The sequence below is a fragment of the Setaria viridis genome, chromosome 1 (genome assembly GCF_005286985.2).
Source record: "Setaria viridis chromosome 1, Setaria_viridis_v4.0, whole genome shotgun sequence".
Taxonomy (NCBI): Eukaryota; Viridiplantae; Streptophyta; class Magnoliopsida; order Poales; family Poaceae; genus Setaria; species Setaria viridis.
In genome coordinates, this window is record NC_048263.2 from 30,104,573 (window position 1) to 30,131,343 (window position 26,771).

Here is a 26,771-nt window from a genome sequence, read left to right on the forward strand (position 1 = left end):
GTAAGCCTCGAAAGACAAGGTCGCCTTCCTGTTCAGATTGCTTGTGAGCCTGAATTAGTTGCTGAAGCCACTGCCAAGCTTGCTGCATGGAACATGTAGAAATATTTAGAACAATATTAGTATGTTACCTTGATGGTAGTTCTATGTAATCTGATGGGCATTAGCATTAGAACAATATGATTATTTACCTTCTGCGTTTTGTTCATTTTCCTCTTGTGAGTCCGGCAACTCCGTGTCTCCGGCCATGGAGTCCGCCACAAAAAGAACTTCATCGGAGTCATCAACAGGGTCGTTGTTGACCTCGGCGACTTTGCGCTTGCTCTCAGCCAAGTCGTCAAGAAACTTGATGACACGCTCAGATAGCAAGATTGTGTCACCATCCATCTTGTGTTCATTGAGGTCGGGGATGAATACGTTGCAGTCGAAATAGTCGAGACCGTACATCCAAGATGAGATCATGTATTCGCAGTGAATGAGACCACAACGATGACCTGGTCTCTTGCACGAGCATGGACCTTGACATCGTCCGCCTAGGCAAACTGGATGTCGAGCTCACCCATAGCCTCGGAGTCGTCGATGTCCTTTGCCAACTTGCCCATAGTGTCGGCGTCGTTAGTGTTCTTTGCGAGCTCTCCCATGGCGTCGGCATCGTTCAGCGCATCGACATCGTCCGCCTGGGCAAACTAAAGTCGAGCTTGTCCATGGCTGCGTGGACGCGAACAACAAGCACTGGCGCCGGACGCGAGCGACGCACGCGAGAATAAGAGAGGAGTGGCCGCATGGGAGAAGAACGTTGCCTCGGGAAGACGAGAGTCAGCGAGCAACGCACGCGCGAGTAACTGACGCGGGAGACAAAGCACTAGCATTACTGTAGAATAGGCTCAAAAGTGAGAAACGACTAGTATTTCGCCACTTCCGCCACCACCTCCCAGCGACATGCTTTGTAGAATCGGAGGGAATATATGATTTCAACATTTTAAATATGTCCTTTTCAACATTTTTGTATACTGTTTCACCATTTAATATATTGTTTCAACATTTTTAATATACTGTTTCAACATTTTTAAAGAAAATGCTGAATTAGTTTTTCCAAACTGTTGGATTAGTTTTTTAAGATGTTGATTCAGTTTCACAAAATGTTGAATCTTCTACTACAAGTATCGTGTTGGAAAAAACAAAATCAAATATTAAGATAATGCACCATGCATGCATGCATGGTTTTTTTATCTGCATGCATGCGATGAGCGCTGGGCGCCTGAAGCCAAAGTTTTCCAAATGGGCCAGGCCCAGTGGGCGGCCCGAGGCCCGGCACGAACACGGGCCCGGCACGAGGGGAATAGTGCTCGGGCCGGCCCGGCACGACGATAGTGCCGGGCCTGGGCCGTATTCCCGGCACGCTGGGCCAGCACAGCCCGGCACGATTTTTGGGCCGGCACGATGCCGGCCCGACACCCCCGCGCCCCTCGCCTCCCGACCGTTGATCTGCCTCGTCCCGTCGCCTCCCGACCGTTGGATCGAGCCGTTGGGGAGGGGGTATATAACCCCCGACGCGCCGGCCGCCCGCTCGCCCCGCAAACCCTAGCTCCTTTTGTTCCCTCCGCCCGCCGCTCTCTCGCTCTCGCTCTCGTCCTCTCCGCTCTCGCTCTCCTCTGGCTCTCCGCCTCCCGCACGCCTCGCCGGCTCGCCGGTCGCCGCCTCTGGCTCTCCTCCTCTCCGCCTCCGCTTTCTCGTCTCCTCCCTCGCCGGCGACCGCTGGCCCCCCTCGCCTCCCGACCGTTGTGGTGTTGTCTGTTGGTGTTCTACTGATTCGTTCTTGTTTCATCTTCTTCCTCCCCCAACCCCCTCCTCCTCTCGCCGGCGTCGGCCGCCTACCGGCGCCGCTAGCCCCCCTCGCCTCCCGACCGTTGTCTGTTGGTGTTCTTCTACTGATTCGTTGGTGTTCTTCTTCCCCCAACCCCCACCTCCTCTCGCTCCTCCCTGGCTCCGGTGTTCAGATCCGTTGTTAGTTCACCTTGCCGTGCGCTCTGGTGATCCGGATTCGTTGGTAAGCCGTTGCGTTGTTGTCTTCTTCCCCCCTCTCGCTCTCGCCCACTCCTCTGTCCTCTATCCACTGTCCTGTTGCCTCCTCTCGCTCCTCCCTGGCTCTGTGCTCCAGATCCGTTGTCCGTTGACCATCGCCGCGCGCTCTGGTGCTCCGGATTCGTTGGTAAGCCGTTGCGTTGTTGTCTGCTGGTGTTCTTCTACTAATTTGTTGGTGTTCCTCTCGACCTCTCCTGACTCGTTCTTGTTCCCTGTGTCGAGGTTGATCCGTTGAGGGACCAGAGCGTTGGCGATGGACGGCGGCGACGATTTCCAGGAGCACACCATCAACGACGAGCTTCGGATGATGGGCCAGCGAGGTGATGATGAGAGTGACATGGAGGCAGAGCGGGACGAGCTCTTCGGTCGTAGCGCTGTCGATCCAATCGACATAGCTGCGACTGAAGCACCACCTGCTGGTCAAGAAGCACCTGATGCTGATCCAGACATGGTGAGCAGTGGCACCAAGAGGTCCCGTTCCACCACCTCTGAGTGCTGGAAGGACTTTGAAAAGATCTTCTAGGACATCAATGGGAAGAAGGTAAGGGTCTCTGCCAAGTGTAATCATTGTGGCATTATATATGCTGCAAGATCTTCCATTGGCACTGGCCATCTCAACAGGCATGTTGAGAAATGCCCAAACAGGAGGGCTAAGGTTCGTAATTCCCAGTCTCTGATCCATTTCAACCCTGACGGTTCTGTCCGTCAATGGGATTACTCTGCTGAGGTAGCTCGTACTCAATTATGTCGTTTGATTGCTAGACTAGATCTTCCTCTGTGTTTCGGTGCATCTCCTGCTTTTGAAGAGTATATTAAACTTGCTCATAATCCTAGGTTTTCTGCTGTTTCTACGCAATCAACTACTAGAGATATGTGCAAGTACTTTACTCATTGCCGTGCTAAGCTTATTGAATCATTTATTGCCGTTTCATCTGTGTCTATCACTTCTGATATCTGGTCTGGTAATGCTAAGGAAGATTACCTTAGTGTGGTTGCTCATTATGTTAATGCTGATTGGCAATTAGAGAAGAGGTTAATTGGTTTAAGGCTTATTGATGAATCTCACTCTGGCCAGAACATTTCTGACCGTGTGACTAGTGTGCTAGAGGAGTATGGTTTGATTTCAAAGGTGTTTTCTGTTACTTTGGATAATGCCTCTGCTAATACTACTGCTATGGAGAAACTTAGTCCTAAATTAGCTGCTTATGTTGGAACATTGTTCTTACATCAGCGTTGTGCTTGTCATATCATCAATCTCATGGTTAAATCTGCCATTAGTCTGATTGAGCCATATCTAGATGCATTTAGATCTGCAATATCTTTCATCAATGCTTCTAACCAGCGCATTGCTGCATTTAAGAGATTTTGTCTAGCTGTGAATGTTCGTCCTAGAAAGTTTGGTTTGGACATGGAGGTAAGGTGGAACTCCACTTATCTCATGCTCAAGCATTTGCTCCCTTACAGACAGACATTTAATGTTTTCATTGAGACTAACTATCCTAGGGGTGAAAGAGATCCTTTACTGTTGACAGAGGATCATTGGACTGTTGCACAGAGTATGTTATCCTTCTTTGAACTCTTTTATAATTGTACTGTTGCACTATCTGGTGTTTATTATCCTACCTCTCCACTTATGTTGCATCAGCTCATTTTGATTGCTAAGCATCTTAGACATTATGAAAATGATGAATTGCTTAGGCATGTTGTTGTTCCTATGAAAGATTACTATCTTAAGTACTGGAGAGACATTCCTATGCTTTATTCTGTTGCATTCATATTGGACCCTAGAGCTAAATTGAAAGGTTTTCAAAATGTCCTCAGGTTGTTATCTAGTCTTACTGGTACTGATTATTCTGCTTACTTCACTGATGTTAGAGCTGAACTGTCTACTGCATTTAAACTGTATGATGACAAGTTTGGTGCAGTAAAATTGCAAACTCCTCCACCTCCATCCACTTCTGGTAAGAAAACTAGTGCTTGGGATGACATTTTTTCCACTGGTTCAGATTGTGGTGTATCTGCCTTTGGAATTAATGATCTCCCTGGTACTTCTTTCTCCACCCCTCCTCCCTCTTTGCCTCTTGCTTTGTCTAGAAGGTCATCTGCAAGTGCTTTGCTGCAAGCAGCAAGCACTTCTGCAACTGCTAGTGGTATGGCTATGGGCAATGAACTCTCTACCTACTTGGACAGTGACACTGTCACCCATTTTGATGATAACTTCAGCATCTTATCTTGGTGGCATGAGCATAAAAGAACTTATCCTGTTCTGTCCATCTTGGCTAGAGATGTTCTTTTTGTTCCTGTTTCCACAGTTTCATCTGAATCTGTTTTCAGCACTACTGGCAGGATCATTGAGGAGAGGCGGCGTCGATTGAAACCGGAGACGGTCGAGATGCTTTCTTGTGTCAAGGATTGGGAGGCTGCAGAAGCAAGACTTCAGAACTTAATAGAGGATGAAGAACTTGAGGAGAGTTTTGCTAATTTGTACCTAGATGTCGATGAGAATTCAGAAGTGTAACACTGGCCTGTAATAACTTAAGTTTTAGAACTATTATTTGATTGAGCTGGGCTGTACTCTTTTTTCCTATCCAGGGTTTTTTCTCACGAGGTGTGAGTTTTACCTGGATAGGTTTTTAATGAGGCAGCCATTGCACCAGCTCAAACTTAAAATTTATAATCTCTTGTCTCTCTGCGATGTTGATCTGTGATGTGTTGATTTGTGAATTGTGATTTGTGAAGTTTGATAAGATCATTTTATTCTGTTCAAGTTAAAAGCTATAGCCTATAGATCAATGACTTGTGTAATTTTGTTGTGTATGTTGTGTTAATAAGTATAAGTGGTCATCAGACCTTAGTGCCTGGCCCGACACTAGCACGTTAGGGCCTACCGTGCCACCGTGCCGGCCCGGCCCTAAAAAAAGGCCGTAGTGCCGGGCCTGGGCTGCCTGTTGGGCACGACGGCACGACACGGCACGGCACGACAGAGGGGTCGGGCCATTTCGTGCCGGGCCATTTCGTGCCGGGTCTTTTCGTGCTAGGGCCGGGCTAAGGCCGGGCGGCCCATATGGAAATCTATACCTGAAGCCCTGAGCCTTGCATGCGCGCATGGGGCGCTGCATTGTCTGGTGGGCTATATGGGCTGTGCGATCAAAGGATATCGCACCGAAGATATGTAGGCACCCCCACGAAACGCGCCCAATGGCCAATGCCTTTCTAATGTGCAAAGAAAAAGGAGAACGACGGATTAGCCTAGCCACGGGCCACGGCGGCGCACCTATCCGCCGCTCGCGAACTGCTAAAACCCCGCGCCGCACGCTTTGTCGCTTTAACCTTTGGGTGGGCGACGGCAAAGCCAGGGCGTGCCGCGCGCGGGCGACGAGCGCGCAAGCGTGCCGCGCCTCGGCCTCGGCTTCGCCTCGCGCTCGACGTCAACGAGATACCGGAAGTAATCCGCGCGGTCCCGGTCGCGCACCCGGCCCGACGCGACGGCAGGTCACACCACCCGTGATCCCACATCACCGGTTCGCGCGCGGATCACACGCGCAGCGACAGCTTCCCCGGCTCGGCCTGCGCCGCTGCGGGGGCAGGCCCGTCATTTCGCCCGGCGCGGCGACGCCCCTTCATAAACCCTACGGCTAAACCAAGCCCACCAACCATCCGGCCACCGAGGCATACCGAGCAAGTACGCCCACTGGCCACTGCCCCCCAGGCCAGCAAGCCCCCGCCACCCCCCGAGCTCGTCGTGGGCATGGACATGTCCGTCGCTTCCTCCCACCACCTGCGGCCGTCGCCGGCCGGTCCGGCGCGGCGCCCTGGCTTCGCCGCTGCCGCCGCGCCGCGCGTGGCGCTCCGGCCCGGCGGTGCGTCGCCCCCGTCACGCGGCCGCTGCGCCGTCGCGGCTGCGGCGTCGGGCGCTGGGGGCGAGGCGGCTTCCGCCCCCGCCGCGGTGACGGCGGTCGCCCCCGCGGCCGCCGCCGCCAGGGACAAGTAAGCGCCCCCCCCTCCCCCACGCCGAATCGTGGCGTCCTTGTTTATAATTTTTCGCGCCGCGCAGTGGTGGCGCGGTTACTGTTCGTGGACCCTCCGCTGCCCTTTTTTTTGTTTTAGAAAAAACTTGTTCCAATTGGGCTGGTCGGGTTTCTGGCGGCAAATGCAGGGTGCGGCGGCACACGATTTCGGTGTTCGTCGGGGACGAGAGCGGCATGATCAACCGGATCGCCGGGGTCTTCGCCAGGAGAGGCTACAACATCGAGTCGCTCGCCGTGGGGCTCAACAAGGACAAAGCCCTCTTCACCATTGTCGTCTCCGGGACCGACAAGGTGCTCAACCAAGTCATCGAGCAGCTCAATAAGCTTGTCAACGTCCTCAGTGTGAGTTCGCCACCCTGAAATTCCAGCAGAGTCATGCGAATTCATACTTGATTACTTGAAATTTCCTTTATAATTTGGTGTCTTGGGGTTCGAGCACATGGTGAGATTGTGTTCTGTGAGTATAGCTTGCTGAATGCCCTATCCCTTTCAGTCTGTTACAACACAATTTCCACTTTCGTGGAGCATCTTTTCTTAGTATAGTATACAAAACCTTTTGCTTTCCTGATTCGGCTGTAACCCTTTTTTGATATTCTGTTACTTTTCCCCATAGAATCACTGCTTCACAGTCATGTCAACATCAGGGACATACTTCGGGGGGTGTTTGGATACGAGGTGCTAAACTTTAGCAGGGTCACATCGGATATTCGGATGCTAATTAGAAGGACTAAACATGAGCTAATTACAAAACTAATGGCACAGATGGAGTCTAATTCGCGAGACGAATCTATTAAGGCTAATTAATCCATCATTAGCAAATGGTTACTGTAGCACCACATTGTCAAATCATGGACTAATTAGGCTTAATAGATTCGTCTCGCGAATTAGACTCCATCCGTGCAATTAGTTTTGTAATTAGACTATTTAATACTCCTAATTAGTATCCAAACATCCGATGTGACAGGTGCTAAAGTTTAGCACGGTACTATTTAATACTCCTAATTAGTATCCAAACATCCGATGTGACAGGTGCTAAAGTTTAGCACGGTGTTCCCAAACACCCTACTTCAAATGTGCATCGATATTATACGCATTGTCATGCACTTCCTTTGCGTGCACATATTCCTTTCTAGGCGGCGCCTGAAATGTGCATGTTATTATTCTGGTTGTGTAATGACTCAACAGTGACATTGTCATATCATGTTTACTGGGTTAATCATCACAAAAAAAAACATGACTTCGATATTTTGATGCGGTAGTTAATTAGTTCAACTTTAGTGTTATCCTGTTGGCAAGTCTATATTCTATAATATAAAGCAGCCTTAGAAGTGGAATGTTTCTGAATTTTCTTGGCTCTTGGCAATGTTGATTTATTAGGGAAAAGTCTCTGAAAATTACTATATGGATCACCATTCCTGCACTATTTGTCCCAACTACCATTTAGATGGGTTTCAATACTGTGACATCTTCTTTCGGAAAAGTATTTACTACTTTTGCTATGTCGCAATAAGGACAATACCACTAAATATTTATTTTTTGTTTCGAACCATTAATGACAGGTCGAAGATCTATCTAAAGAACCTCAGGTTGAGAGAGAGCTGATGCTTATAAAACTAAACGTCAAACCTGATCAGCGCCCTGAGGTATGATATGGTGTTGACTATGTCTTTGTACCCCAAAAGTTGAAAAGCATACTCTATTTATGATACTCAATTACATGGTGAATCTTATTGCAGTGCTTCTTGTCATGTCTGACAGGTCATGGTTTTAGTTGATATTTTCAGAGCAAAAGTTGTTGATATATCTGATACCACCCTTACCCTGGAGGTTAAAAAACTCTCTAACCGGTGTACATATTTTGATTGGTATCCCTTTTTGTGCACTGAACTATGTGTATGATGCTTATTTGACCAACGTTAGGTAGCTGGAGATCCTGGAAAAATTGCTGCAGTGCAGAGGAACCTGAGGAAATTTGGAATCAAAGAAATTTGCCGAACGGGAAAAGTAATTTCTGAATATTCTTTCCTTACATGGATGCGATTATTGTTTTTCGTAGTGCTAATTCTTAATGCTCTACCTTCTTAGATTGCTTTGAGACGTGAAAAGATTGGTGCCACTGCCCGTTTCTGGCGATTTTCTGCTGCTTCTTACCCAGACCTTATAGAGGCACTGCCAAAAAATCCACTTACATCTGTAAATAGGACAGTTAATGGCAGTTTGGATCAACCATCCAATGCTGGGGTATGTTCCCTTTACCCTTCCCCCTTTAATTATGTCCTGCTCTATTTATAATTTTACAACACTTAGTTAGGATGAGAAATTGAGAACTGAGAAGATGCCTCTTTGTTTTCTTGAAGATGCATCTAAGCAATTTGAGCTGGACGAATTAAATAGAAAAAACCTGTCACATCAGTAATACCTATTCACTTAACCAAATATGGTTAAACTTATATGCTAATGGATAAAAGTGCTGATAATCACCTATTATGTTTAAGCAATTACCTGCAGTGATGCAGAGATAATAGTTTGCTGGACCTAATGTGTTTGAATAATTACCTTGAGTCTTGTGAAGGGGTTAGGGCTAGTTCACCAAAGATAATACATTTTTGCCAGTGCATGATACTACTTTCAGAAGTCACAAAATGCACTATAATAATGCTCTTATGAGTTATCAAGCAATAACTGAAGGTACATACTCCATATTTGCATGCATCAATAACTTTCCTGATGGACGAGTCATTGCAGTATGGCCAGTACCATGACAACTGGTACATTAAACTTGTGAGGTGTGGACTGTACATATTTTCTATTACGTTAATGCGGGAACATATTGTTGGGTGTTGCCCGCCATAGTGCACAAACATACATAAACAGCACTCCTAATGGGTGAGCCATTGCAGTCCTAGTCATAGTTCACATTTGCCCAGTATGTAAAACTTGGGCTAATTACTAATATCATTAATGAAATTGTTCAGCCATTGAATTAATGTGATGCGATAGTACAATCTATACATTTGTATAACATATGTTGTTTTGACTTTTGAACTGTTCAGGGTGATGTTTATCCTGTGGAACCTTATGAGAGCTTATCGATGAACCAAGTACTTGATGCCCATTGGGGTGTTCTTGATGATGATGATGATGTAAGTTTAGAGATTTCCATCATGTGATTAGTGTCTAGTGCTATATAGAATGTATTGATGTATGCATAATTGCATCCTGAATCTAATTCTAATGTGACTGTAGTGAGTTCTCATTTACCAATTACCACTTTCATAATGTGTGCAAAAAGTCAATCATAGGCAAAGCCTATATAGCTTTAAGCAATGGTGAAACCGCTAGTCTGCATGTTTATGTATACCATAGTTATGGAACAGCTGCTAACTAGTACTGATTTTGTTTGGACAGTCAACTGGACTTCGCTCACATACCCTCTCCATCCTTGTGAATGATTGTCCTGGTGTCCTCAACATTGTAACAGGGGTCTTTGCTCGCAGGGGCTACAATATACAGGTTTTCCTTATTGAAAAGTTATCTTTCTTCTTGCTAGTTCCAGGCTAGTTATTAATGAGACGAACTTCTCGTCAGAGCCTTGCTGTTGGCCCAGCTGAGAAGGAAGGCATTTCGCGTATTACAACAGTCGTTCCTGGTACTAATGAATCCATTGAGAAGTTAGTTCAGCAGCTTTATAAGCTTATTGATGTGCATGAGGTGAGCTGTATGTAACTTTTATCGAAATCATTTGTGGTTGCAGTTTGATTATGTTAACATAAACATGTAACCCCTGCAGGTTCATGACATTACTCACTTACCTTTTTCTGAAAGGGAGCTGATGCTTATTAAGGTTTCTGTAAACACTGCTGCTCGGAGGGAGATCCTAGATATTGCTGAAATCTTCCGAGCGAAACCTGTCGATGTTTCTGACCACACAGTTACGCTGCAGGTTAGCTTCCTAATAATTGTGTTTCTCCCAGATTTACTTCAGTGGCTTTACCAACACTGATCATAGTAGAGTCAGTGTTAGAACAAGCTTTGCACACAATCGACAAATTAGATCATGGTGTGCTTTTACCATTTTCTTTGCCAGAGCACTCTTTTAGTATGACAGCAACATTACCATAGAAACACTGAGTCTGTGACACCACCATTATTCTTCATCCTGCTTTATCTCGCTGCTTCCAAGTTATTGGCGTGTTGCAAAACTCTTACATAATGGATTTCTTATTGATAATTTGTAGCTCTCTGGGGATCTTAACAAGATGGTTGCATTACAAAGGTTATTGGAGCATTATGGCATTTGTGAGGTATGTGTGCTTTTTGTTTGGCCACGTTTGTTACTTTATTGTTTTTCTCATGTACCTGTGAAACAGACATTCCTTTCAAAGATTAGTTATGAAACAGAATCTAACTACTCTAATAATGTCAATCAAAGCATTGTGCGCAACATTGCACATGGTTAATAACAATGTTCCAAATACCCAGAGATGTTTTCTTAGCAGCCAATTGACATTTGGCAAGCAGGATCATTTCTAGATTTCGTTAGCCAATTAATAATCTAATTGATTCATCTGCAGTTAGAGAAAAGGGAAAATCTTTGCGGCTACTAAAGCATTCCCAATCAGTTGTGCACCTGTTTTATCACGTTGGATCGATACGTTAGCTTTCCTTTCTCTGCAAAGCAATTGCTCTATGCTCTCTTCGATTTTACACCTACAATCTTAATAGATGTTTTTTCCTCGCCCCCTTGGTCCTCACCTTTGTGTTGCACACATGGCAGGTCGCCAGAACAGGTCGTGTGGCGCTGGTCCGCGAATCCGGAGTGGACTCCAAGTACCTCCGCGGCTTCTCGCTCCCGTTGTAGCCCGGCATTTGTGATGATGGCCCAGCAAAGCGCGTGCCTGGTTGCTAGAGCAGATTGTGTAGGGAACCCTTGTTCGGTTTTGTGCATCTGCAGGACTTGTTTCTTTCATTTCATTTCGTCGACTCCTTGACTTTCTTTCTTAATAATATGCTCCTTGGTGGACGCAAGCTGAGGTTGTATGGAGGTGTTTGGTTGCCGCACTGGTAACATTAACGGGACTGAAAATAAATCACAGGAGCATTTGAGGTGGGATCGCTGTTTACAGGATTTGTTTGGTTGGACAATGTAACGGTATTAGATACCGGTACAACTATTTGGTTTGCAACTCAGGTATCGGAAGACAATTTTCAAATTTAACAACTATTCATGAGATCAAACATAGCAACTAGCATATCTCTGCAGCCTCACGATGCAAATAATATTCAACATAGACTGAAAGCTAGCCAAGGAGATATAGGTAAAATGAGATACTTCAAATGGAAGACAACAAGCATGATCAGCACCCTTTTGATCTTCAGATTCGTTGTTGCTTGATTGCTGATCTTCCACTTTCTATCTTCTCTCCTCTACAAAAATGGTGAACAGTTAAGGAGGTGTTATATTTTTTTAAAATAATGGTATATCGATTCATCAACAATATCCAATAAGATGTACTTCTAGTTGATCGAATTTTCTGCTCAAGATCAGCATCCTTAACTTGCAAACATATAACAACATATACTAGAATATATTGGCATGATATAACTGTAACCTTGGTTGGATTCTTGTGAAAGAACAAGCATCTGAATTATGGTAGTAAATAAACATCTAAAACAAGATAGCAAAGTGTCACATACCACCAAGCAATTGGTCACAGGGAACAAATAGCATAGTTCTTTACTACTTCTCTGAGAAGCATCATCTAAAGAATTGTGAATGACATTGCCATAGGATCAGCTTTTGAATGCAAAGCATGCACTAAATATTTGTCTAGGTTTAAGGGTTGTTTTTTTGGAAAATAACGATTATCTTTGCGCCGAACCGAGTAACACCGTCAACCTTCAATAAGTTAAACAGAATCTCACCATGGCAAATTGTTTTGCTGACATCACTAATCATGTCTCATGCCTATCTAGCTAGGGCTAGAAAAAACTATTACGAGTAATACTACAGGAAACATGTGTCTGCAATGTTATCTTTTTGATTGAACTACCGAGTCCTGACAGAGAATGTAACTTGCTTTAATTTCAATCAAATAAAGATGCATGAGCTATCCTTACGTAACCAACGGGGAGCTACTGTTATCCTGATTTCACTCACAATATGAAAACAAAGGTACCACCAATGGCTCTCAGCTAACTATATCGAGCATATTTAGTTTAACCATGTTAGGAAAAAGAAAAAAAACAACCTAACATCTAATTTACCAGCAAAGATCTGTTCCTCTATTATGAAGTATCTTGACACACAAGTATACGAGTTTACTTGTACTAGACCACAAATTAACATGCATAATTGGAGCAGTGATGCAAAATTAGGAATCTGATTCAAGGCAAGGACAAGAAGTGATTAACTGCACACTGTAGTCATGAATAGAAGCAAAAAAAAAAATCAGAACTAACTGTAAAAAACATACAATCCACAGATCCATCTTGAGTTATCAACCACATCATCAACAATACCTTGATTCAAGAAATCAATTGACACAAAACTAGATCAAACAAGGGGAATTTAGAGAGATTGAAGAAAGGGGAAGATATCTCACATGTGGAGGAAGATAGGCAGAACTCACCAAGGGTGGAGTATCGGTGGTGCACATCGATCTTCCCGTGAGTAAAACGGATGGTGGCCGAGCTCCTCCTCCTCCCGTCCTTGGGCTTCCTTGCCCTCGGATCTTTCTACATCCTCTGAAAAAGAACCTAGGTTAGGGTTAGGGTTAGGAGAGAAACTGCTCTGGATACGTGGACGAGGAAGAGAGGGAGTGAGAGGGGGAAGGAGCAGTGCTCACCGTGGTGGTGTGTGGTCGCCAGCGAAGCTGCTCACGTGGAGGAGTGGCAAGGGCAGCGCACGGCCGGAGGAACGGTGTCGGGGGAAAAGAGAGGGACAACACCAAGGGGAAAAGAGAGGGGTGACGTCGGGGAGCGGTATCACGATGCAATACCGGGGAGGGAGGGGTGTTGGCCGTTATCTGGTTACAGGTAATCAAATTACGGAGGAGGTTGAAACAAACGTTATCGCTTAACGTTACGTTACATTTTCACGAACCAAACACCTCCAATATATATCCCGTTGACAGTCAGAATAAGATGCATGTGTATCCTCTTGGTTAAGTTGGGAGGGATGTGGACAGCGTCCAAAATTAACTGGCCCGTATTTTCCTATCGTTCATTCTGTTCATGGTGATTTGGCAAGAAATTGCACATCTGGAGGAGAAATGGAGGGCTGCTCTCACCTCTGGACTGCGGCTTGCGCATATGCCCCGCGGTTTCGCTGTTCCGCATCTCTGTAGCCCATGGGACTATCGGAGTCTGAGACCCCTGTGGGCTGTGGGCAAATCGACTGGCACGGCGCGCGCGCACTGGCGCGTGTTCTTGCTGCTCGTGGAGACGCTGCTCTGCTGCCCAGCCCAGCACACGCACGGCACTGGGCTAGCTGGTGGTCGCTGCTTTGGGGCCCAGTGATCGATCGCACGCCATCTTGGGCCAATCGGCCCGGCCGGAGGCCGTGCAACTGTCTATGTTGTGGCCTGCAAAAGGAAAGGAGCCCAGTAGCCCACAACAGAGCGGAGGAGATCGGAGGGGAGAGGTCGTGGCAGTGGCATACGCCCCATCCGGCAGGAAAGTACGGGAACGTAAGCGAGGAAGAATCCAGACTCTCCCTCGACGGCCAAGGGCGGGCGCCGATCCGAATCCGATCGCCGGAAAAAGAGGAGGAGACCACCGGCGGCTGAGAGGGTAGCGGCGACGGAGGGATGACGCGCGGGAAGCAGAAGATCGACGCGCAGCGGCGTAACGCCGAGAAGAACCAGAAAGCCAAGGGGTCCCAGATCGAGGCCCGCGCCGTCGGCCTCAAGGTTGTCTGCCCCATCTGCAAGGTAAAGCCCCTCCCCCGATCGCTGGCCTAACTGCCTAACCACCTTCGCGACTTGCCGCCTGGATATGCTGGGTCGCCTGGGTAGCAGATCCGGTCCATCCGCCCGATTTCCCCGGATTCGTGTTTTTTACCCAAAATTCAGGCGATAGAACAGTACCTACCGCGCCGCCACGAAGACCAAAGTAACCGGTCTATGCCAGTAAAATCAGTGCTAGGAAATTGAAATGTTACTTGCGGATTATCATCTTATTGCTCCCAGCCGGATTTTGATAGTAAGCAGCCTGTTTGTAGGCCAACCGTCCACATATGTTCTTCCAATCTCCTTTTATTTGAGCCCTAGGAACTGGGAGTAGTAAGATACCGTAGCTATGATGATGAGTACGTAGAAGTAGGATCTCTTACTGGTTTGTCTCTGAGTCTTGCTAGTAGTTAGTAGCAAAGGTGCCACATGAGCTTCGCTGCAACCTGCCATGAATTGATCCCATGAGTAAATAGACTTTTATCACCCTTTTCCCCAAAAGTAGAGTCAAAATGCAGTCCTGTTGCTGAACCTTTTGTGGGTTTGTCAAAACTTGTTTGAGTTGTTTCAGCTCTATACCACTCTTCCATTATGAGTAATTTCTTCATAAGTTCATAACACACAGATTATTATTGAACATTGGCTCTCATCTTCCATATTATATAAATTCCATCGAACTCATTAAGGAAAAAATTGCAGGTTCATTATGCCTTATCCGGCTGCCATGCTTTTTACATGGGTAGTTGTTGCACTTGAAGGAATGTACCTGCTTACGCAGTGTTGCTATTTGTGTAGGTACAATTGGCAAATGAAAAACAGCTGACTGATCACTATGGATCGAAACATCCCAAGGAGAAACCTCCAAGCACATCAAACGCCTAATACATATTTGCTGGCTGTGATGCAGAAGCATAGATTCTGCTTTGGCTGGTTTGGGGATCCGCTCCATGCTTGGACCTCAACGTCAATTCTACTTCATAGTGTGCGCATTTCACCTTGTTTCAGACAAGAGCTTTGATAAGCATGTGCGTTCCTACAAGTACATCGTGTGGTCATACTGACAGTGTATCTCCTAACTGTTGGTACCTTGGATAAGAGAGTGGTAATATGTCATGGTCACTCCTGTTACCCTGGAAGCTTGCGGCCTGTTCGCTTCAGCTTATTCAGCCGGCTTATCAGCCACCAAACAGTGTTTTCCTCTCACAACAAATCAGCCGTTTCGGCTTTTCAGCCGGCTTATAAGCTGAAGCGAACAGGCCCTTGATGTTCCTCTTGTTGCTCTGTTCCATGTTATACAGCGTGTTCGAACGGCTGCTGCTGCCGCTGCACGCTGCACGCTGCAGCTGCTCTCACCCGAGCAGCAGTAGGCAGCTGCAAAGCAGCGCCCCGAACACGCTGATAGTCTAGTCGCCAAAAAATTCATATAACTTTCGAAAGCTTTAGATTTAGCACATAGTAATTGGGATCGTTGCACTAGATGAGATGATTTTCTTTTGAAGTGTTGTCTTCTCATGCTAAAAATACATTCATTATGATTTTCGTTTTGAAGTGTTATCTTCTCATGCTAACTTATCACATTCATAAAGGCGCTCGGACCTTTGGTGCAAATTGTTTGTTTCGTGTCCGTTAGTTTGTTTCTCATTGCGAACTGGTTAGATCTTCAACATATTTTGATTTGTGTTCAAGGGCATGTTTTGATGAACCGATATTTGAGCCTGCTAAGAAAAGATATCATAGGGCATACGTCAAAACTAATTTGTCAACACGAACGGAAAAAACAAATACAGTTGTTTAATCCTGCATGTAATTTTGATATTAGATAATTCTTATAGGACGAGTGATGGAAAATGTTGTTTAATTTTCTTGATGGGCATCGCCCATTTCTGTTCTGGACCATGTGACAATAAGCTGAGGTCAAACGAGAGAACATGCTCCTTATTTTCCCCTAATTTCTTCAGGAATTAATTAACTTCATTTGAAGTTCCTGCATTTTAAACAGGCTCGACAATTGGACATAATGTATGAAACAATCATCCAGCACAACTCTTACATAAATCCCCAAATTCCTAGCCTAAACGGAGCCCCCACTGCTGCAGCTTCCGAGCTCTACCCAATTAAGCCATCAAAAGAATTAAGTACAATCTCCCTGCGGGCAAGACTATGATCCCATTGAATGAAGAGGTCATACACGCTGCAAACTTTGGTTAACCTTGATCTTCAGTACGCTTACATAAATTTGGATTGCTTCTGGCGCTGAAGACTATGTACAATAGTTGAATGTGGTAGATAGAAAGAGCTCATGGAATGTTGGAGTCATTGCTGACCTACTGCAACAAAAGGTTGGCCGAAGCCTTTTGAATCTCCATTTGGTAGCTTTACCAGGTTACAGATCCCATCGTCTCTTCACATTAAAGAGGAAAGCAGGATTTTGGAAATTATCCTGAGGTACTTGAAGCATAAGCTGAAGCTTTGTTTTCATTGGCGCAGTCTTTGTTTTGCCCCCCTCTTCTCCAACCTAACATCAAAAGCATGCCACAAATTCATGTATTGCTCAGGCAGGTCATATGCAACTCAAGCCGTCAGAAGGCAATAATAGCTTCAGTGTAGATATTACTAGTCACAGATGTGAAGTCAGGGTTCGCAAGCATCAGCTATAAAAAATTGAAACGATTCACAATATTCTCAAATAGCCGTTTCACCAAAGGCCTCAACGAGAAGAGACCAATCATATCTCCACAGCTTTAAATGTGTGCAAATATGGTAGGGCTTCGGACTACTGACAGAAATCTACCACCTTAGCAAGTATAGCTGAAACCACCTAGCCTACGGAATTTTCCCCACAAGCATAGCTGACAGATAGTCTTATACATAGCAAATATTACACTCCATTTAGCAGTTTTCCATAAGGATGTCACGTTTGTCACCTTGAATACATTGTAACTAGGGGTGGTAATGGATCATGGCCCTCATGCGGTCTGCCTCCTTCACAATCCAACTTAGCCCAATCTATTTTTAGCTCAAAAACATATAGTATTTTAGCCCAATCCTTGTTAAGCCCAATCTTTAAATTTGCTAGACTAGATAAGAGGGCCCTTTACCACCCCTAATTGTAACAAAGGGTGCAATAACTAATGAGGAATGAAGGGTGAAATGCTTCAAATTAATCTGCTCAACCACTCCATAACTTATAAATAAAGCAGCATATGCTGTTGAAGCATAAAAACAGAGTAACTGTAATGTACATACCCAAAGGGAAGCCCATCCAACTCGCACCTCAGAATCATAACCAGCTTTCACTTTGAAATTTTTACCCAATGTATGCTTATAAACAGCATTCCAGTCATCAGTCTCAAAGTTGTAACGATAGCTGAAAAGAGGGGAATCAACTTTTTAAAGATCCACTGGAAAACAAGCCAACTGTTGAAATAATCAAAAGTAATGAAAGCAGTCAAGCACCATGCAATAATCCATCGAAACCATTGAAAATTTTTCAAACTTAACATTGGCATTTGGCAAGATGAATGTCCATAAGTGCTAGCAACTGTTCAGATTGCGTTAAGTCAAAAAATAGTAAGAAAATGATCAACAAAAGGGGAGAATGACACTCGAGAAGCCAAATAGCCAATTATGCTTGTGCTTGATTAATTATGCTTCTCAAGTTCATAACAAGATAGTTAGCAAACAGAACACTGCAGGCTTAAGATCCATGAACACGACTAACATATAAGCATCAAGCAGACCATGTAGCTGACAGACATCCAAGAATTTGGATAGTAGCATAAAACATGCTGAACACGTGTAAATATGATCTTTTGTATAAAATAAATGTACTAAGAGGATGATGCTTATGCAGAAGTTGCACCATGCAAGTGTGTCTTTTGTCCATTTTTCAAATCCTTCAGGTTTACTGAAGCAAAGTTTCTGTGCAGATAAAGTAATTCAGTTTTTCTTTCTTTGCTGAAATCTTCTTGGTGATTTCATTAATGAACATATCGTCAGGAAAACTCTGTTAATTTTCGGTGAAACAGAAAGAACACAAATGCAATTTGCATAATATGTACTGGAAGCAGCTTGAGAAATTAAAGATCTGAAGCATTAACAGTGTAAAATGTTTAGCTGATGCATTTATTAATGGCCATGAGAACAATGTAGCCTCACCTCAATTTATCAGAAGGGCCAAAACGCCTTTTGAAGTCTATGGATACTGCATTGGAAGGCAACGAGACACTTGGAACCAAAGTCAATTTATTGTCCTGCCACGGAAAAGGTATGAACAAAATCAAATTAAGCAGAGACCTATAAAAATAGAATAAAGGAAGGGATTAGATAGATCACCTTATAACAGTATCTTAGATTAACATTATTTCCATCATACTGGGCAGTAAGAACACCATCCAAGAAATCAGATTTCGCAATTCCATATACGGACAACAGTTTCTCCTCCTCTTCATTTCTCCTCTCTTCCACTGAAACTTGACCAATAGGAAAGTGGAATGTTGCCCTCGGCTGCCATATAAAAAGGAGAAATCTTTACATTTAATAGGGATGTGTTAGCCAAAAGAGAAATGGATGAATTCTTGCCTCCTAAATCATAAATGTCTACATTTTTCACAAAATCTCCTAATTGCAACTCCTAATAGTAGTATTTATAGTAGTTCTCAAGGATAGAAGTGGTACCGGAGCTCATGTGAACTTACCAATTGCAACTTTAAAGATCAAAGATTTTTTTTTCTAAATGTATAAAATGGCAGCAAACTAATAGGATATATCTGAATCTCGTTGCAATTGCTTAGTCTATTTGATAAATGATGAAAATAAAATTGTGTCACCTGCTGCAGGAATGTAGATACTCACCAGACCACCGTAAGGCACCAAAGATGACAGCTCGAGTTTATACAATGGGTCACCCAACCTAGTGATCACCGAAATTTCCCCTTTTTGCAGCTGAGAAATCAAGGAAAGGGACATCAAACCAGACGAAAGGAAGATATGGGCAACTCAACTCAACAGACTGTAAGCATGATCTACTGGATGAAAGACATTAAGCAAAATAAGAATTCTATATGCAGGTAACACGCCAAATACAAATGACTATATGATTACACGAAAAAAAAAATGCATGTATGGTTACCTGACCACTTTCTAAAAGGCGTTTCGAATCAAAATAAGGGCGTAAATACCTTGACATCGTGCGAGCCACGGAGCCGGACGGCGCCGCCGGGGAGCGCGGCGTCGCCGCTGAGCAGCGCGTTGCGTTCCTCGACGTCGTACAGCACGGAGAAGTGCTTGGTGATGAGCCCCAGGAACGGCCTGGCGAAGAGGTGCTGCAGCGGGTCCCCTTCCTCCCCTCCCCCTTGCCACTGCCCCTGCGGGTCGCTCTGGAAGGAGAGCCGCAGCTTGGCGAGGCCCCCCGCGAGCTTGCACGACACCTTGTTCGCGAACACGCCCTCCTCGCTGTCGTACTCCGTGGTCACCCGCAGGCCCGGCAGCCGCCGCGACCGCGGAACCACAGGCTCCGGCGGCGGAGGCGGAGGAGGAGGGGGAGGTGGCGGCGGCGGCGGTGGGGGCGGACAGAGGAAGGTGAAGGGGCCGCGCAGCCCGTTCAGCCATGGAGGCAGGTTGATGTTGAGGTTGAAGGGGTTGGGGTTCTGGGCGGTGGTGGTGGAGGCGGATGAGGAGGTGGTGGTGGTGGCGGCGGCGGTCGCCATGGAAGGCGGCGGAGGAAGCGAGGCGAAGCGGCGGAGTCGGAAGAATCGAATGGGGGACGAGGGAAGTGGAAAATAAATTCGAGTGGGATTCGGGGACCTAGGAATCCTGGGTCGGCGGTTTTCGATTTAGGACCCTCGATTGTTTGGTTATGCTACTGCACATTTGCTGGTTTGCATTGCGCTTGCGTGATTCGTCGTAATTAAAACTCGATTTAAAACGTGAATTGGTACCGTAGATTTGTACGTGCACAAAAAAGTTTCTTTATAAGGATATTGGATACATGCTGTTGGCGTTTTTCCTAGCCAACACACGAGTGCGCTAGCTTGCGCATAGATCAGGATGTCACCTCGTCGAAGCACCTACTCTCGACCGGTCAGACCGATCAGGTCGGTCCAGTATAGGGGCGCCACGAAAATCTACGTCCACCATCTTGGAAGGGATCCCGTCAGAGATGGTGAATTTAGGGTTGCTCTGAGATCGGCAGGTCGCATAGAACGTCCTCAACCGCTGTCGGGACGAAGGAGAAAAGTAAAGGGTTGAAAAAGCTAGGATTCGAAGATAAAAAATAGATAAAAGCGTTTGTCGATTGGGTTGATTGCCGTCAATCGGCCCAGGCCTTTTATATTTATAAGGGTGCGAGGTCTTTTCCCGCAAGAAAGTCCCATTTTAACTCCAATTCGACAAGGACTCCAAAATTCGTCTCGGACTCGAGGCGGTCAGTCGGGACCACCGGTCAGACCGGTGGGTGCGTGCCAGACCGGTTACAGCGACCAGACCGGTCAGACCGCCCATGGAGACCAGTCTGACCGGCTGGTCCAGCCCGGTCGGCATTGCTGCCACTTTTAGGCTCCAACACATGCCCCCTTATTTCTTGGTAAAGCTTACGTATCAAGAAATAAAATAAGCGTCAGGACGATGAATTCCATCGGCCACTTGTCTAAGGGCGATATTTCAGAATATCGGCCATATTGCTTCAAGCATTTTGCCAAACACTTGGATGATACCTCTTCAAGTATCTTCCATTCAGAGCTCTAGGTAGCTGAAATACATGCAATGTCTTTACCATATAGAAATTCCCACGAAGCACACTTGTAATTTTATATGGTCCTTCCCAACCTGGAGACCACTTTCCAAATTCATTGCTCTTGGTTCCTATAGGTAGAATCGTCTTCCAGACCAGATCTCCTACCTGAAATGTCTTGGCCTTAACAAAATGCTCTAGCTACCCGAGTTTTGTCCTTTTCAATTTCAACTAAAGCCTTCGTTCGCTTGTCGGTCACCTCATCAATATTATCCATCATTAAAGCATAATAGGTGTCAAAATCAAGATCATTTTACTTAGCCAACCTATATGCACTTAGATTCACCTCAATGGGTAAAGCGACTTCTTGACCATAGGCAAGCTCAAAATGAGTAACTTTAGTGGCACCATGTCTAGAAATACGATGAGCCCATAAAACTTCAGATAATACCTCATGCAATCTTTTAGGATTGTCTTCTATCTTCTTCTTAATGAACTTAATTAAAATCTTGTTGATAAACTCGGCTTGACCATTAGCTTGAGCATACTAAGGAGATGAATTGAACAATTTAATTCCATAAGGTTCCACAAACTCACGCACTTCCTTAGATATGAATGAAGTTCCCTCATCTGTAGTCAAAGTCTGTGGAATGCCGAATCTGTGTATAATATGCTATTTAATGAACTCATTCACCTTCCGATGTGTCATGTTCTTAAGGGGAATTGCTTCAGTCCCCTTGGTGAAATAATTAGTAGCCACAATCACAAAACAATGTCCCTTCAATGAAGAAAGATGAATCTTGCCAACAAAATCCAATCCCCATCCTCTAAACGGCCACGGTTTGATAATTGGGTGCATCAATGAAGCAGGCACCAATTGAATATCTCTAAATTTCTGACACTCCTCGCAACCTTTGTAGTAACGAAAGCAATCGGCTATCATATTAGGCTAATAAAAGAGCTCGCCTAAGAAGTCATTTCATCACACGAGCCAATTGATACGTACCACAAATTCCTTCATGTACCTCTGCCATGGTCACTTTGGCCTGATTAGAACCCAAGCATTTTAAAAGTAAACCATCGACAATCCGACGATATAACTCATCATCAACCAAAGTGAACTTGAGTGCTCAACATCGGATTTTCCTATCAACTGAACACTTAGGATTCTATAAATAATCAATAAGAGGTTTTCTCCCGTCATCCATTTCATCCTTAGCAAGTTTGGAACGCTCCATGGCCGAAGTGGGAATCTCACCAGACGTACCGGTCAGACCGGCTGTCTGGGCGGTTAGACCGGTTTCGAAGGCCGGTTGGACCGGTTCCTCCAGGATATAACCCTCGGCCTCGTAAAGCGCCAGCTTTTTCTTGTGAAAATTTCTTTTCTGAATGTTATAGCCAGATGCTTGTTGTGCTAGAGAATTAGCCCTTGGATTCTCTTCCCGTGGTACGTGATAAATAGTAAATTCATCCATGCAAGATATGATGTCTAGATATTTATCAAGATAGATATTTAAAAACCCATCCAAACACTAGCATACCTTGTGTACTTGTTGTACCACCAGTAGGAAATTTCCATAAGCTTCAGCATGTTTCACCCCATCTCTTCCAAAATCTCCAAACCGAATAACAAAGCCTCATATTCAGTTTGATTATTTGTACACTTGTGATCCAATCGGCTAAGAAACTCAAAAATAGCTCTGTTTGGTGAAATAAGAACCACACCAACGCCGCAGCCACTCTTGCAAATTGATCCATCAAAGTACAATTTCCAAGGGGTAATAGTGATATAACTGACATTTAAATCAAGTTGCTCATCAATTCTATGCTCAATGATACAATCAGCTACAATTTGACCTTTCATTGATTTCAACGGATCACAAACCAGATCATATTCAATGAGAGAATAAACCCATTTTCCAATTCTACTACTCAAAATAGGTTTTTACAAAACTTAATTATGTCGGTTTGACAAGCCACTATGCAAGTATTTAATAATAAATAATACCTCAACTTGGTGCAAGCATGATACAACGATAAGCACAACTTCTTAATAAAAGTGTACCTTGTTTCGGCATCCAATAACCTTCTACTCACATAGGTAACAATATGCTCCTTCCCCTCGATCTCCTGAGTCAAAACAACCCCAATAACACCTTTTTCAGCTGCCACATATAGTTTAAAAGGAATACCATGTTTCGGCGCCAAAAGAACGGATGGTGAAGATAAATAATTCTTGATTTCCTCAAAAGCTTCTTGCTATTTTGCCCCCAAGTAAAATTAGCTTCATTATTCAACCGAAATAAAGGAGTAAACGCATTTACCTTCCCAGACAAGTTACAAATATTTTTTGTCAAATAGTTCACCTTGCCCAAGAACTTCTGCAACTCTCTTTTGTAAGTTGGAGCTTATAGTTTCCTAATAGATTCAATTTTCTTAGGGTCAATCTCAACACCTTTCTCATGCACTACAAAGCCCAAGAACTTCCCAGCCGATACACCAAAAACACATTTGAGTGGATTCATTTTTAAACCATATCGACGCATTTTCTCAAACGCAAGCCTCAAATCAGCTAAATGGGATTTTGACCTAGCCGATTTAACCACAATATCATTGATGTAAACTTCCAACACTACTCCAAGCAAGTCATGAAAAATCAAATTCATAGCCCTTTGATTAGTAGCACCAGCATTCTTTAAACTAAAAGTCATAACGATCCATTCAAATAAACTAACAAATATTGGACACAAAAAGGCCATTTTCGATATATCCTTTTTGGCCATAAAGATCTGATTGTATCCAGCATTGCCATCAAGAAAGCTAATCATTCTATGTCCAGATGCAGCATTAATATGCACATCGGTTATAGGCATGGATATTCATCTTTTGGTGGAGCTCTATTAAGATCTCTAAAATCAATGCATACTCGGAGCTTACCCATGCCCTTCTTCTCAACAGGCACAGTATTAGAAACCCAATCAGCATATCGACAAGGCCTAATAAACTTAGCATCAAGCAACCGATTGATTTCTTCTTTCACTCGATCATAAATAATAGGATTAAAGCGTCTAGCAGGTTGTTTATGAGGCCTAAAACCAAGTTTAATGGGCAGTCAATGCTCAACTAGCTCACGGCTTAAACGGGGTATTTCAGTATAATTCCATGCAAAACGGTCGACATACTCTTTCAATAACTTTATTAAATCGACCTTAAAAGTAGGCTCAAGATTTTTGTTTACAAATGTCGGTCTTGGTGTAGTACCATCACCAATATCCACCTCCTCCAAAGGATCGGCTGACGTAAACCCTTATCCTAACTTACTCATATCATCAAGGTCCTCAATGGCCTCACATATATCGTTCTTTTGCGCCCGATAGTGTTCTAGCCTTTGCTGCAACCATTCTAGATTTACATCCATTACATCATATGTGATAAGTTAGCCGATCCTCAACCGGCTTTAATACAGCAACGATAAAGCCATCCTTTGTGCAACTAATGAACTCACAATAAAAAAAAATCTAAACCAGACAAGCACTTAACATTATCCTGCACGCCTATGGTAGAACTATCGGCTACAGCAACACAAGCCGACGTATCACCATGCACAACCTCCACTTCATCGCTGACCCATTGAATTAGGAATTGATGCAAAGTAAAAGGGACACATTGATTCACATGTATCCAATCACGACCCAAAATTAAACTGAAGTTACCTTGGGTCTCGGCGACGAAGAAAACGGTAGCCAATATCTTACTCCCAACGGTGAGCTCCATAGAGACAACGGCTTTAGCTCCCATAGGCCCGCCTCCTCCAACACCGCTGACAGTCATGTTGGTCTTGATCAGCTTCTCATCTGAACCTCCCAATTTCTTGAACAAAGAATAGGGCATCAAATTAACAATAGCCCCTCCATCAATCAGCATCCGAGAGATTGGCCTCCCGTTGATATGGCCTTTCATGTACAACGCCTTCAGATGACTTTTAGTGGCTTCAGGCTTCTGGAACACAGCTTCCTTAGGCCCAAAGTCAAGGTGAGCCAACTCGTCCTCCGAGATAACATAACCATCCATCAACATGTGAATCACATTTATATCCAGGTTAATGCACTCAGGCGAAAAACTGTAATCAACAAGCTGCTCATTGTCCTCTAATTCATGGACTAATGCCAACTCATTGTCACAAGCCATAGGAGCAGAAGAAGCAAAACCGGATGGCAACTTTGGCTCGACCGGTCTGACCGATTCAGGTACTAGCGCTGACGCCTCGACCAATCTGACCGGTTCCTCGGCCGGTCTGACCGGTGGAGCTAGGGCATCGGCCTTGACTCTTCCTTCTTTAGAGGGACCATGGGTCTGTATCTACTGAGTGCTTCATCCCTTTATTTCTTAAGCTCCTGTTCCCTCTTTTCTTGCAGCCTCAGCTTCTGCAACTTCCTCCTTTGGGTGCGAGTCAACCTGGAGGACACCACCTTGGCAAGAAGTACTTGGAGCTTGACCCATTGCTACTAGCCTCATGATCATTAGTAGCAGGAGCCTTCTGAACAGATAGCACAACCAGATTGCCTATGCCAATTGGTCCTTTCGCATTAGTCTCAACGGGAACGTCCATGGACCCAATCTGGATTACAGCTTTCTTTGTGCCTTTCCCTGAGTCTATTTTAATATTATGAACCTCCTCCTCCTTTTTCTTAGTATGATATACTTGCTTTGAAGGAAGCACTCTAGGTACCTGGATAGGCTGGTCTGATCGGTTGGGGTAGACCGGTCTGACCGGTCGGGTCTGTGCACCCGGACCAGATGAACGGGGTGCCCAACAACCTTGCATGGGGTGTAAGATTCTATCCAAAGCCAACTTTCTCGATTCTCCCCATCCAGGATGAAAAGACGACTGCTGTATGGACTAGTAAGGCACCCACATTACCCTATTATCGTCCCACACCGGGCATGGAGGATTTGATGCCGGAAGAGCCCAAGATGTGGAGGGGAACTATTTTGGTTGAGCTTGGTCACCTGTGTGTCTTGCAACCGCTCTTGGCGGTGAATCTTGCCTCCCCTGATGAGTAGGTGACCTCATTCTCTTTTTCAATGGCCGAACACTTGTAATGGTCTTTTGCTTGGAATACTTGTCCAGAAGCATATCAAAGGTGATTTTTTCTCTAGGGCTGCTCCCCTAATCTTTTGCCACGTTAAGCTTCCAAGTCCCAATCTTTGGACGCTTCGATTTCAGCATCCGGGGGCAGTCCTGGGGCTGACCGGTCCGACCTATCCCCTACACCGGTCTGACCAATTCGGTCTGCCCAGCAGACTCGAACAACTTTTGACCAGATGTCGCGGGCGTCGCTTGCCCCTGGTGTCCAGAAGCTTCTATAGTAATTTTAAATGACTCTCTGCCATCTGGAGTTTTTTCATACACCACCTCCCTCATCAACTCTTTTCCCGTTAAATCGGGCTTCTCTTCCCCGATCACAACATTCTTGCCCTTAGTAGCTTCGGCTTGATGCGGCCGAACCAGTACCTTAGGCTGTTGTATGTCCATGGTATTGACAGGGAATGGTGTCTTATCCACTTGCATCTCATGGAAAGTCAAACGGCCTTCATTCATAGCCGATTGAACCTGTCGACGAAACACATTGCAATAATTAGTTGCATGAGAAAAAGTATTATCAAACTTGCAATATGCTTTCCTTTTCAGCTCTTCAAGCGGAGGTATAGTATGAGATATTTTTAGATGAAGCTTAAGTAATTCATCAAACGATCACACTTGGAAATGTCAAAAGTAAACTTCACTTCTTCTTTCCGACTCTTATGGGCCGGCTTAAGGGATGCACAAGAGTAAGACTTAGCTTTAGAGGGCCAAACAAATTCAGTAGCATAAACTTCATTATCAACGTCACTCGAACTATCAGAATCATATTCAATATCATGCATATTTGAACGACGAGGTTTGAAGCTATCTTTCTCTTTAGCTAATCTAGCTTCTTG

General features: G+C 44.8%; 2 protein-coding genes across 2 annotated transcripts; one reads left to right on the forward strand and one right to left on the reverse strand.

The window, feature by feature from the left end:
- The first annotated feature begins 5,733 nt into the window (after positions 1–5,733).
- Positions 5,734–11,230, forward strand: LOC117861103 (acetolactate synthase small subunit 1, chloroplastic). The gene is made up of 12 exons (XM_034744594.2): positions 5,734–6,066; positions 6,236–6,449; positions 7,667–7,750; positions 7,866–7,934; positions 8,028–8,111; positions 8,193–8,348; positions 9,161–9,250; positions 9,516–9,620; positions 9,696–9,818; positions 9,898–10,050; positions 10,346–10,411; positions 10,885–11,230. The coding sequence occupies exons 1-12, from the start codon at positions 5,828–5,830 to the stop codon at positions 10,966–10,968; spliced, it is 1,467 nt and encodes a 488-aa protein (XP_034600485.1). The 5' UTR covers positions 5,734–5,827; the 3' UTR covers positions 10,969–11,230.
- A 4,764-nt stretch (positions 11,231–15,994) lies between these two features.
- Positions 15,995–19,845, reverse strand: LOC117861112 (outer envelope pore protein 37, chloroplastic). Its single transcript, XM_034744606.2, has 6 exons — positions 19,240–19,845; positions 18,914–19,003; positions 18,395–18,565; positions 18,218–18,312; positions 17,306–17,426; positions 15,995–16,574 (listed from the first exon to the last, which is right to left on the reverse strand). The coding sequence occupies exons 1-6, from the start codon at positions 19,765–19,767 to the stop codon at positions 16,443–16,445; spliced, it is 1,137 nt and encodes a 378-aa protein (XP_034600497.1). The 5' UTR covers positions 19,768–19,845; the 3' UTR covers positions 15,995–16,442.
- Between the last annotated feature and the right edge of the window lie 6,926 nt (positions 19,846–26,771).